The 13657-nt window shown below is 44.4% G+C and overlaps 1 protein-coding gene across 1 annotated transcript in view; it reads right to left on the bottom strand.

Annotated features, from left to right (window-relative positions):
• Positions 1-971: 971 nt before the first annotated feature.
• Positions 972-13657, bottom strand: part of LOC124595469 (matrix metalloproteinase-14) — a 158812-nt gene continuing 146126 nt past the window's right edge. Inside the window, exons 9-10 of the mRNA XM_047134223.1 lie at positions 7795-7931; positions 972-1856 (exon numbers count right to left, since the gene is read on the bottom strand). Coding sequence (XP_046990179.1) covers positions 7816-7931 — 116 coding nt within the window. The 3' untranslated portion in view covers positions 972-1856; positions 7795-7815. The remainder of the gene's footprint in view (positions 1857-7794; positions 7932-13657) is intronic.

The raw sequence follows: 13657 nt of genomic DNA, 5'->3' as shown, positions 1-13657 counted from the left end.
CACATCACGCGGATTCTCCGTTGACAATAATCGTTTGTATTGTTTGTCAACACGACAAGAGAGGTGGGATCTGACCCCGTTTGTTAGAAGGTGACATCAAGAATATCAGTGGTATTCCTCTCAACTGATTTGTTTTTCCATGATCCTCAATTTCAGTTCCTGCACTGCCGTCATTTTATATGGGAATAAATTCAGTGTTTTGTTTTAATCGCTTTGTGTGCGGTTGCAAGCCCGATATCTTTATCTTGTGCCAACTTGCGCAATGATTTTGTTGGTTTCTGCTACATAGAGTCAAAAATATCCAACAACTTCTGTTCGTTTAGTTAAAGTGGTCTTCCAGTTCTTTCGGCTTCTAACAATGAGCCTGCCTCTCGAAATTTCTCAACAAGTCTACGAAAAGCATTAAGATGAGGTACAACGGTTTCTGGGTTTTTTTCAATAAATGCCTCCTACATAAATCTGTGTATTTATCCCATCGTCGAAACACATATTCAATAAGAAAAATACGTTTCTCAGTTGAAATCACCATAATTTGTAAACATATAAAACATCTACACACTACACATCGCTTTCAGGAACTTTCATCAACTGAACTAAACAGTAACATGTTACGCAACAGCAGAACTAATTAAAAAACAATCGCGTATAAAAACAGTTCTTGCAACTGGTGTTCTGGCAACTTCGTTTCGGACCGCCAACGTAATCTGCATTCGTAGTCCGTACTCTCCAATGCACAGCGACTTTCCGAACGCACTGTATAGTTCCTTGAGATACCACATAATGGAAAAAATGCTAGTAAATGTACTATTCTACAATAAAAATCGAAACATCTCAGAAACTTCTTTCTTAAATGGCAACGAAAATAATTAATTCGTCCCCTTCCTCAAAGTGCACAATGAACGAGCCTTTTGCGAAAGAAATTCTTAATTATGTTTCTGAAATGAAAGTGCAAAAGAGGGTTTACATTAAAATACAGAGAAATGCTATTTTTATTAACTTTATAGACAGTACATCACACAATGTTTATGTACAGTTGAACAAAGTGTTATAAAATCTTTATATGAGCACAAATATCGCTCTGAATATCAGAGCTACAAGAGGAGACAGATTAGGAACTACAACATAGATAGTTTGAGCCACTCTCTGACTCTAGTAAGTTGTCGTACAATTGTCAATAAAATTTATTCTTAGTGGCACCCGTGAACAATCATTCTAGCTTACTCTCGTACAAAAGTATTGTCTCATGACATATGTATGAACTCAAAGATTAATTAAACTATATCTTTTAATCTCGCAATGTTATTAGAACCAACTCTGTTAAGCGTTGAAGTAATACAAAAGAATTTTGGGACAAATTGGTTTGTTATAAACAACCTCTTTGCACAGCATATCTTCGTTGACAGAAAGCAACAGTTTTTCAAATCTGTGTAGGGCTCATGTCACGTTTCAAGTGCATTTCCCTTCGTTATGGCTTCTTTATGACGAAAAAAATTAAAACTTAGCGCACCGTTCAAATAGTCTTTCTCAAGACAACAATTTGCAAAAGTGGTGTCACAGAAAGCGTTCATGACAACATACATATACTTCCATGATTGGAGCTGAGAAATGTAATTTTTATACACAACATGAACTTGAGATATCCTCGGGGCAATGTTGGTCCGTCGCTACAGGCAAACTCTGTAACATACCCAGCCCGGAGAAGTCATAGTCTGTTCATTTCCGTCCAGTTTCCGCCATTTGTGTGTGCATGCCATTCGTTCTCTTGAATTTGCTTCTCTGGGATGCTTTATTTCTCCATTTCTCTATTTTCGTCGAATAGCCAGCTCTCCATCCACAAATCCCTGCTGAGTGCAATCCTGAAAAATGAAAAAAGTACACCAAAAACGAAGTGTTTGTGTATTGAATGATTTTCTTACATTCTTAAGTGCTCTAAATCAGTTTGTCCCAATATATTCAATGTTCACAGCGTACACTACACTCTATTTTTACATTTTATTCGGTACTCATATCGTCTGCAGTGCATGTGTTCTCTGCAAAGATCCTTCCCTCATGACATATTACTTAGTTTTAAAGATGTCTTGTCTGTTTGATATGTTGAAAATTAGTAAGATAGTGTACCTGTAGACTTACTTGTAAGAGAATCTAATCGCAAGCTAACTTCTCACGGATGTGCACTTAATATACTGTATATTACCAGAAACTTTCGTTGTTAAATTAGACCACTCTACATAATAATACAAATCTAATCAGCCTCTCTGCGCGAGGAGTGACAGCAGAAATTATCTCGTGATTAATCAGTTACTGTTATAAGGTTTCTTTCTTTTATTATTTCCATGTTTGGTAAGTTCCTATGGGACGAAACTGCTGAGGTCATCGGTCCCTAGGCTTACGCACTACTTAATTTAACTTAAACTAACTTACGCTAAGGACAACACACACCCCTGCCCGAGGGAGGACTCGAACCTCCGACTGGGGCAGCCGCACGAACCGCCACAAGGCGTCTCTAGACCGCACGGCTACCCCACGCGGCTCCATGTTTGGCATTTGCATTTTATTGTGTATTTGCTTAGAGGAGACGATCTCTGTAGACTTCTCGCATCCCTCTTGAGGATGTGCGCCAACAGAAAATTACGTAATATTTATGGATACAACTTCTTGAAACACACTTACCCTCTCTCAACCAAACAAATGCCAACAAAATTTTGCCGCGCTGTGTGGTCGCGCGGTTTGAGGCGTCATGTCACGGATTGTGCGGCCCCTCCCGCCGGAGGTTCGAGTCCTCCCTCGGGCATGGGTGTGTGAGTTGTTCTTAGAATAAGTTAGTTCAAGTTTAGGTTGTCGGTTCGAAACCGGTACGGCGCTGTTTGTGCAAATCAAAAGCGTTATTAACAATTGCTAGTTGCTGTTTTCTTCTTTACAAGAATCACCTTGTATTTTGTACACAGCCACGATCTAAAAAATGGCAATTTTCGACAAAATAGTGGGAAGAAAGTATTTATTCGAAGTATCATTAATACTGAGGCACTACGTTCTATGTCCGCAGCTCGTGGTAGTGCGGTAGCGTTCTCGCTTCCCACGCCCGGGTTCCCGGGTTCGTTTTCCGGCGGGGTCGGGGATTTTCTCTACCTCGTGATGACTGGGTGTTGTGTGATGTCCTTAGATTTGTTAGGTTTAAGTAGTTCTAAGTTCTAGGGGACTGATGACCATAGATGTTATGTCCCATAGTGCTCAGAGCCACTACGTTCTATTTGTGACGATATAAGTACAGAAATACAACATTAGGCTTCTAACTACTGAAACTGTGGCTCATCAAAAACTGGTTCTTACTATCTTTTAAATTTCAACACTCCAGAAGGAAGCGCAGCTTGACACAGTGACCATGCGTCATCTACCAGAGCGCGTGGACCAAATCTAGGGACGTATCGCAGAGTATTGAGAACACAACAGCACTGAAGAAGCGTTTTGTGAAAAAATTGCACTTAGAACATTTTCCATTCCCGCTCTTCAGTTGACGAAATTCGTATAAAAACATTGACACTGTCCTTTAACTTCTATTCACAAAGCAGTTAATCATTGCGGATATCTTCTGAGACACCTGCGATATCCGCATCTTCGCAAGCTATTATACACCGTGTTAACTATTACTGCGAATATCCACTGATACTGGTGTCCACGTAGCCCACTAAAACGAACTCCAAGACGACTCGGCGATGCAGCTGACGGGAGTATCTGAATGGATAGAGATCGAAATATGCTGACAGGTTCTGAACGCCTTCTAGTTACGAACGGCTTCATCTAGGAGACAACTCCTCGTTTAATGCGTCTAGCACGTCAATAAATACCATTATTTTAAACTAAGTTACTCTTAACGCTTCAGTGAGCACTACTTCCACATATCATTTCTGTTTCGTAGATGTGGATGCACTGGACACAATTTAGTCTGCTGATTAACGTTGATATAATTCAGAAAGAATCCCACACCTCTAGCCAACGTCGCTCTCGGTTTAGAGGTATCCGGTTCGATTTGCTGTGGTGGAAAAAATTTTCACCAGCACCGTTTGGCGGAATGCGAATTGTCGGACTTTGAAACTATGTCATCGATAGAATTCCAAAACACAAGCGACATATCATTTGGCGCCCCTTCCCAATCAAACTAAAAACTAAACCACGTCCGAACAGATGTCGGAACGCCCAGAGGTACCCAACGACCGCTGTATCATTCTCTGCCGACAGGCGTCACTGGATGCGGATATGGAGGGGCATGTGGTCAGCACGCCGCTCTCCCGGCCGTTGTCAGTTTTCGTGACCTGAACCGCTACTTTTCAGTAAGTAGTTTCGCAATTGACCCCACAAGGGCTGAGTGCAACCCAATTGCCAACAGCGCTCAAAGACCCGAAGGCTCACCCATCCGAGTGCTAGTCAAGCCCAACAGGACTTACCTTCGGTGATCTGGTGATCTGACGGGAGCGGTGTTACCGCTGCGGCAATACCGTTGGCGTTGTACCTCACCTTGCCAGATCTTAATACCACTGAGAATAGTTGGTAGAGTGGACCAAACGGAGCAGTCATCACACCCACAAGCTGGTAGCTGTGTGATTATCATTGAGTGGTTTCAGCTGTATATGGCATATATTAACACTATGCCACCCGGCGACACCACAGTGGTGTCGTGAGCGTAGTATGGCGTAGTGGTCGGAGACACCTATTTAGTATCTTTTGCATTCTGTTGCTGTTTTGTTTAGATTCAAAATGTTCAAATGTGTGTGAAATCTTATGGGACTTAGCTGCTAAGGTCATCAGTACCTAAGCCTAACACTACTTAACCTAAATTATCCTAAGGACAAACACACACACCCATGCCCGAGGGAGGACTCGAACCTCCGCCGAGACGAGCCGCACAGTCCATGACTGCGGCGCCTTAGACTGCTTGCCTAATCCCGCGCGGCTTTGTTTAGGTAACAATAAGTTAACACGACAGCAAGTTTTTTTGTTTTTACAAGTACTTCTGCCCTTTCATCATGGCGGACGAAAGAGACAATAGGATTATTTACAATGAATGCGCGGACGTCTTGTCTGACGTTCCGGACGACTTGGCCGATTTGGAATAAGACATTGGATATCAAAAAATGAGAGATAAGCAGAATTGTAGGAAGATAGTGAAATACGACCAAGAAGAATTCGGCGAACGCTATGGTTGCCAACTGGTTCAGACGAAGAAGACAGTGCACAGTGGACAGACTTTGATTTACCGAGGACCAATAATAAATTTGAAGCATTCCTGGGTCCAAACATATTTCCCAAAGATAAACAGAACGTAGAGGATATCGTAGAATTATATATTGGGAACGATCTAATTGAATATATTAGCAACGACACTAACAAGTACTAGAGTCAAAATTGCAATGGAAGGAAACTGGATTAAAAAATGGCAAATTTGTCGACGTTACGGGACCCGAACTTAGAAAATGGTTTGGGCTTGCCATCCTTATGGGAATTGTAAAAAAGCACGAATCGATGATTTTGGTCAATGAATCCGTTGATAGACACACTGATATTTCGCAAAATGATGTCCCGCAACCGATTCAGACAAATATTAGCATTTTTACATTTTTCCGACAGCAACAATAAACCGGCTAATGCCGACTGGCTTGTCAAATTGGAATCTGTAATTGATTATTTTTCCAAAAAGTTTAAAGAAACGAAACTTCCTGGCAGATTAAAACTGTGTGCCCGAGCGAGACTCGAACTCGGGACCTTTGCCTTTGGCGGGCAAGTGCTCTACCAACTTTTTTTTTTTTTTTTTTTTTTTTTTAATCATTGGGTTTGGTTGTTGCGGCGCTGACTGAGCTACCGTGCCGGCATATATTCGTTGCGGACGTCCGATGACAGCCATTCAGGTTCTTTGTTGATCCGTTCACTCAGTTTTATACTACAGAGGGTAGCTAACCCTCTGACCGAGCACGCTGAGCTACCGTGGCGGCATCAACTGAGCTACCCAAGCACGACTCACGCACCATTCTCACAGCCTTACTTCTGCCAGCACCTCGTCTCTGCAAGGTTCGCAGGAGAGCTTCTGTAAAGTTTGGAAGGTAGGAGCCGAATTCTTCTTGGTCGTATTTTACTATCTTCCTACGATTCTGCTTAACTTTCATTTTTTGACATCCAATGTCTTATTCCAAATCGGCCAAGACGTCCGCTCATTCGTTGTAAATAATCCTACTGTCTCTTTCGTCCGCCATAATGAAAAGGCCCAAGTACTTACAAAAACAAAAAACTTGCTGTCGTTTATAACTTATTGTTACCTAAGCAAAACAGCAACAGAATGCAAACGATACTAAACTGCTGTCGCCGGCCACTGCGCGATACTATGCTCACGACACCACTGTGATGTCGCCGGCCACTGAGCGATACCATGTAGACGACATCACTGTGGTGTCGCCGGCTGTTGACTGCTGTTCGGCGCACGACACCACTGTGGTGTCGCCGGACGGCGTAGTGTTAATATATGCCATATACAGCTGAAACCACTCAATGGTAATTAGACAGCTACCAGCTTGTGGGTATGATGACTGCTCCGTTTGGTCCACTCTACCAAATAGCCACAATGGTATTAAGATCTGGCTAGGGGAGGTACGACGCCAACGGCAGAGGAGACCTGTTCGGACGTGGTTTAGTTTTTAGTTTGATTGAGAAGGGGCGCCAAATGATATGTCCTTGTGTGAAAATATGTTCTCTAACAGCACAAAAAGCGTCTCCCTGCCCTTAGTTCTTGAGAGACTACAGAGAGTTTTGGAATTTTTATCGACGACATAGTTTCAAAGTCAGATAATTCCCATTCCGTCAAACGCTGGTGGTGAAAATTTCTTCCACCACCGCAAATCGAACCGGATACCACCAAACCGAGAAAAGCGTGCATTAGCGACGTTGCCTACAGGTGCGAGTTTCTTTCTGGACAGTATCAACGTCACCCAGCAGACTAAATTGTGTCCAGTGCATCTACATGTACGAAAGAGGAATCGTACGTGGAAGTAGAGATCACTGAAGCGTTAAGAGTAACTTGGTCCGGCACACAGTTTTAATCTGCCAGGAAGTTTCCTATTAGCGCACATTCCTCTACAGAGTGAAAATCTCATTCTTTAAAGGAACGTTTAATCTAAGTCAAAACATCTCATCTGATGAAGGAATGATACCGTGGCGTGGACGGTTAAATTTTAAAGTGTACAATCATTCGAAAATTACGAATTATGGCATACTCATTCGGTTGCTGTGATTCGAGTGCGGCATACATTTCCTCATTCAAGATATATTCCGGCGCTGAACATCCATTAGCAAAAATAGTGATGGAACTATTGACACCTTCTGATGGAAAGTGGCATCACCTCTGCAGGGATAATTATTATAACAGTGTAGAATCTCCAGAGAAGTTACTTGAAAAGAAAATTCGAGTTTGTGGAACGATACGACAAAATAGAGGATTTCAGGAAAATTGAAACGGGCAAAAGTCAATGCGTTTGAAGCTTGTCATCAACGGAAAGGTGAGAAGCGGCCGGCGACAATCCAAGTTAATCCGAACCAGCGCTGCCGGGGCAAAGCGAATAAATTTGTACGAGATGTGCGGACGGCAAAGTATGAAGAAGCTTGCGGACTGTCTTGTTCGCCGACAAGAGGCTGCGTTGCACGGTATTAGTGTGGTGCCTTTTGACAGCGACTGGATTTTTGTCCGGAGTGCTTGCTTACTTCCTCCTCGCTTGACTCTACCCTATCGGCGGCGGCTCGGCTCGGCGCGGTACGTACCGGAGTCGGGCTACTGGTGTGCTAATCGCAGGCGCAGAGCAGGCCGGCGTTCCCTCGCCGCCGCTGGACCGGACGCCTCCTGCGGCGCCTGGCGCGCCGGTTCTTGTTCCTCCGCTTCTTCCTGCCTGCTGTCTTCGCTGCAAATGAAAGAGGGCGGCTGTAGCGCGGTTTGCATGCATATTCAAAAACTTTATCCTACTCTCTATATCTGCAGACACACCCTGCATATTTATGGCGTCTAACTCTGAATGCAAATATACCACTAATTGCATGAAATACAATCCACAGTACCTGTCTGGCTAGCATTTTACTATTCCCTTATTTTAATGAGCGCTGATACTTTACGATGACGAAGGAAAACAATAATAAAATTTGTTTGGTTTTTAGGGTTCCCTACCTAAAAAGGTAAAAACGGAACCCTGATAGGACCAGTTTAAATGAACAGATTGTTCATTCTCTTCTTGAATCATTTTCAGTGTGGTACTTGAAAATGGCCAAAGGCCAAAAGGCCATAGCGCCAAAAGGCCATATATATGCAGGGTGGTTCACTGATAGTGACCGGGCCAAATATCTCACGAAATAAGCATCAAACGAAAAAACTACAAAGAACGAAACACGTCTAGCTTGAAGGGGGAAACCAGATGCCGCTATGGTTGGCCCGCTAGATGGCGCTGCCATAGGTCAAACGGATATCAACTGCGTTTTTTTTAAATAGGAAATCCCATTTTTAGTACATATTCGTGTAGTACGTAAAGAAATATGAATGTATCAGTTGGACCACTTTTTTTCGCTTTGTGATAGATGGCGCTGTAATAGTCACAAACGTATAAGTACATGGTATCAGGTAGCATTCTGCTAGCGAAGACGGTATTTGCTTCGTGTTAAAATGGACCGTTTACCAATTGCGGAATAGATCGATATCATGCTGATGTATGGCTATTGTGGTCAAAACGGGCGTGTGCTATGTATGCTGCTCGGTATCCTGGACGACATCATCCAAGTGTCACGTCCACCGTGCTTTCCGACGGACTCGGGAAATTCCAGCAGGACAATGCGACACCCCACACGTCCAGAATTTCTACAGAGTGGCTCCAGGAGCACTCTTCTGAGTTTAAACATTTCCGCTGGCCACCAAAGTCCCAGACGTGAACATTATTGAGCATATCTGGGATGCCTTGCAACGTGCTGTTCAGAAGATATCTCCACCCCCTCGTACTCTTACGGATTTATGAACTGCCCTGCAGGTTCCATGGTGTCATTTCCCTCCAGCACTACTTTAGACATTAGCCGAGTCCATGCCACGTCGTGCTGCGAAACTTCGGCTTGCTCGCGGGGACTCTACACGATATCAGGCAGGTGTACCAGTTTCTTTGGCTCTTCAGTGTACTATGAGCGTGAGAGGTGCTTCTAAAGTCGGTCGTGCTAGAAGGGCTGCATCTGCTATACTTTTCTTAGCTACTTCGAACATGTTATCCAGTGACTCTGGTCACTGCTTGACATTTTATTTCTAACCTTAGGACCAACTAAAGCTGAGATAAGAGACTCTTAGACTTCTGCTGCATGAAGCAGGTGACATCGATAAAAGTTAATGACTCGCAGGAATCTTCGCAGTCTATTAGCAGTTTCTGGCCTTGGTATACTTAAAATAGCTTCGACTTGCAGCAGTAATGGCAGTGATCCGCATGATGATACGAGGTGGCCTAAAATGGTAATCTTTGCCTAGCCATAAACACACTTTAAGGTGTTCCTCATTACCCTCTATTTGTCAAGTCGTTTTACCTCAAACTGGTGCTGTTTATGTTCCTCTGCGGTTTCTGAAAAAATGATAGATATGCAAAGCAATAACGCAATCCTTATAAAACTAAATCTATAAACATTTGCCATGTATACGCAGCATTTCTCAATCCGAACATCATACACAGGCTTTCATATACGCTAAACGGCGTTATAATGGCCGTTTTCGGAATGTCTCTTTCAGCTACATCAATATGGTTCAAATGGCTCTGAGCACTATAGGACTTAACTTCTGTGGTCATCAGTCCCCTAGAACTTAGAACTACTTCAACCTAATTAACCTAAGGACATCACACAAATCCATGCCCGAGGCAGGATTCGAACCAGCGACCGTAGCGGTCGCACGGTTCCAGACTGTAGTGCCTAGAACCGCTCGGCCACACCGGACAGCCACATGAATACGTGTCTATGCTGTTGCGCGATTAGTACGCTAAAGACTCTTACCAACATAATGCAAAATTATGATCCCTCAATAGAGGAACAGAGTAGCGACAAAGTAGTGTCCTATCATTCAGCGCATAGTAATCACCACATGGTCAACATGCACCGTTCTTCTTTGGTTCTAAATGTAGGTGTGACAACGAGGGTCAGCTAGGTGGGCGAATGATGCCTTCCTTCAATACAGTATTAATTTCCGCCTTGGAAACGGTATGTCGATTAGGGGCAAGACGTCTGGGTCTTCATGAAGTCAGTGGACCTGCAATAGTGTTGGTATAATATGTAGTGTTGTGACATACCTTTCGTGGGGCTCCAGGAGGCATCGTGATACCAGAAAACTGTTCTAGAAGTTTAGCGTACCCATTGCCCTTTGACTGGATCAGTTTGGCGCAATGTACTGTCGCGCAACGTTGGAATCCATAGGCAGATATCCCGGTGACGTAGCCTATTGCAAGAGCTTTGGTGACGTCTGGCAGCAGAAGATAATGCGCTAAAAAATCGTCTCCGATTATTGGTTCGTTCACAACCACTACTGTGAAATTTCACGCCAAGGCAGGTCCTGCTCGGTCTGCTGAATCCCGTACGTCGAGATAGTTAAATTATTATCCGCGGAAAATCAAAACGAGGTGGCCGGTCGGTATTTGTGTAACCGGGCCCACGGGAAAATACGTAGGTCAGAACCGGTGTCCACCAAAATCTTGGGTCCTGTCATGCGGCCTGTAGTGGAGAGGCGCAAGGACTACGACTGTATATTTCGAGCAATTAGTTTCTCCTGTCGTTTACTACTGAGGAAGGCACACGGCAAAGTTCACTTGTGTGCCCGGTCTCTGAACTTCTCGTACCAACACAGGTCTGTCTGGGGTGAATTGTCGGCTACTGGGGAATTCGCTGGGGAACGACTTCTCGACCTTCTGGAGAACCATCCTTTACCATTCCGGTCAGAGACCAGTTCGCCCATGTGCTGACTCAGCGCGTGGACTGTGTTCATGAGACTGTCACAATCCGCTCGTGTGACCACCGACGTTGTTCCAGGACAAAAGGTCGGTGCTATCACGTCCTGATCCGCAAAGGAAAACATTCTTACAGGCCACTGCCCCATCACTTGCGTCCAGTGCGTGGTAGCGCGCAAAAACGCTTCTACGGGAATTATAAGATGTGGTACCAACACTCCAAGCAAGTTAGATTAGGATTTTACGTCCTCTAGACGACAGGATCATTAGAGATGGAATAAAACTTTGGACAGGACAAGGGTAGGGAAAGAAATCAGTTGTGCCTTTTCGAATTATCCGTACTTAAACGATGTACAGAAATCACGGGAGACCTAATTCTAGACCTCCTCAGGGGTATTGTTCGCTGTCCTCCAGAATGCGAATCCAGTCAGCAATGCGTCGCCTCAACTAATCGAGAAGAAGCCCTGCCACTTGCCACTGCCTGGTGAGTGGAGTGTCCGGCATCGCCTGCTGAAACCGCATTTACGGGTACACTGGCAGATTTACAATCGATTCAATTCTCATTGACCAATTTCTCCTCAGCCTGCAAAACTGTAGATACACTATTACCTATACATATTGGTTGTTCACAAAATAACGAACCAAATTTAGAAGTCTAAACTACGTGGCCCTGCTGCAAATTCTTAACTAGGTCCTACGATGTCATCTGCCATCTACGATGTTCAGTTATCTCGTGCTCGATTGAAGAAGTTGTTTTAATCTCGAAGGATAGAGCTCTGCTGTTACGTCTGTGTGGCGTACAGAAACTCTAGTCAGAATCTCTGACTTTCGCAGGCAGTGTCTTCCTGCTCAGACGTACACCGCATCTTCTCTGTGTTTTCAGAACATCGTTGTGAGGCAATGGAGTAAGCACGCACAAGGAGACTGGATTTAGCCAATAATGTTCAAGTCTGGGAACTTTGGTGACCAGCGCCGGCCGAAGTGGCCGTGCGGTTAAAGGCGCTGCAGTCTGGAACCGCAGGACCGCTACGGTCGCAGGTTCGAATCCTGGCTAGGGCATGGATGTTTGTGATGTCCTTAGGTTAGTTAGGTTTAACTAGTTCTAAGTTCTAGGGGACTAATGACCTCAGCAGTTGAGTCCCATAGTGCTCAGAGCCATTTGAACCATTTGGTGACCAGCGGAAGTGTTTCAACTCAGAAGAGTGTTCCTGGAACTACTCTTTGGCGATTCGGGGCGTGTGGGATGTCGCATTATCATGCTGGAATCGCCCAAGCCCATCGGAATGCACAATGGGGATGACTGGATGCAGGCGATCAGGTGATCAGACAAGATGCTTAAGTGTGTGTCACCTGTCAAAGTCGTATCTAGACTTATCTGGGGTCCCACATCACTACAACTGCACACGCCCCACACCAGTGCAGAATCTCCACCAGCTTGAACAGTCACCTACTGACACTCAGAGTCTATGGGTTCATGAGGTTATCTCCATACCCGTACACGTCCATCCGTTCGATACAATTTGAAGTGAGACTCGTCCGACCAGTAACATGTTTCCAGTCATCAACAGTCCAATGTCGGTGTTGACGGGCCCAGGCGAGGCGTAAAGCTTTGTGTCGTGCAATCATCAACGGTACACGAGTGGGCCTTCGGCTCCTAAAACCAATGTCGATGATCTTTTGTTGAATGGTTCGCACGTTGACACTTGTTGATGGCCCAGCATTCAAATCTGCAATGTTTGCGGAGGGGTGCGTTAGTGTCACGTTGAAGGGTTCTCTTCAGTCGTCGTTGGTCCCGTTCTTGCTGGATCTTTTTCCGGCCGCTGCGGTGTCGGAGGTTTGATTTTTTACCGATCTCCTGATATTGATGGTACACTCGTGAAATGGTCGAACTGGAAAAGTCTTCACTTCATCGCTACCTCGGAGATGCTGTGTCCCATCGCTCGTGCGCCGACTGTAATACCACGTTCAAATTCACTTAAATCTTAATAACCTTCCATTGCAGCGGCAGACACCGATCTAATAACTGCACTAGACAAGTGATGGCTTATATAGGCGTTGCGACCGCAGCGCCGTATTCTGTTTCCATAACTCTGTATTTGAATATGCATGCCTATACCAGTTTCTTTGGTGCTTCAGCGTATTTGTTCTACATGTCTGTGGACAAAGGACAACAGAAGTGGCTTGAGGAAAAAGAATCTGACCATGGCTACACACATCTCCCCATGCAGAGAGAACGCTAAAATCTGAACAAAACAACCACTTGCGTTGTTGGCCACAAAGTGTATGTGGTGGAGACTACAGTCAACACAATTTCCGCGGTATTTTGCTATACGTTAGTTAGTGTTGTGCTGAACAAGTGTAACACGGTCCTGTTCTATTGCTGCTTCTAACATAACTGTGTAGACACTATTCCACGCCAGTTTCATTAAAAACACAGTTGTGACACTCGTGGAGGAATGGAGCTTGCCATTGGTCGAACCAGGATTTTTCTTTTTCTTTTGCTAAGATATACCTCTTTGCCCGTTTTGGGGTCACTAGCTGTTGCGTGTTCTTGTGGGTGAGAAAATATATGGTTTGAACGTTATACAGCTCTATACTGATTTATTGAACAATGAATTAACGTTTATGGTAACGTTTATGGCAACGTTTACGTATGGGGTGATATTTCGACGCAGGCAGAG

Source organism: Schistocerca americana, chromosome 2 (assembly GCF_021461395.2).
Source record: "Schistocerca americana isolate TAMUIC-IGC-003095 chromosome 2, iqSchAmer2.1, whole genome shotgun sequence".
Classification (NCBI taxonomy): Eukaryota; Metazoa; Arthropoda; class Insecta; order Orthoptera; family Acrididae; genus Schistocerca; species Schistocerca americana.
This window is presented reverse-complemented; position numbering and strand designations above follow the sequence as displayed.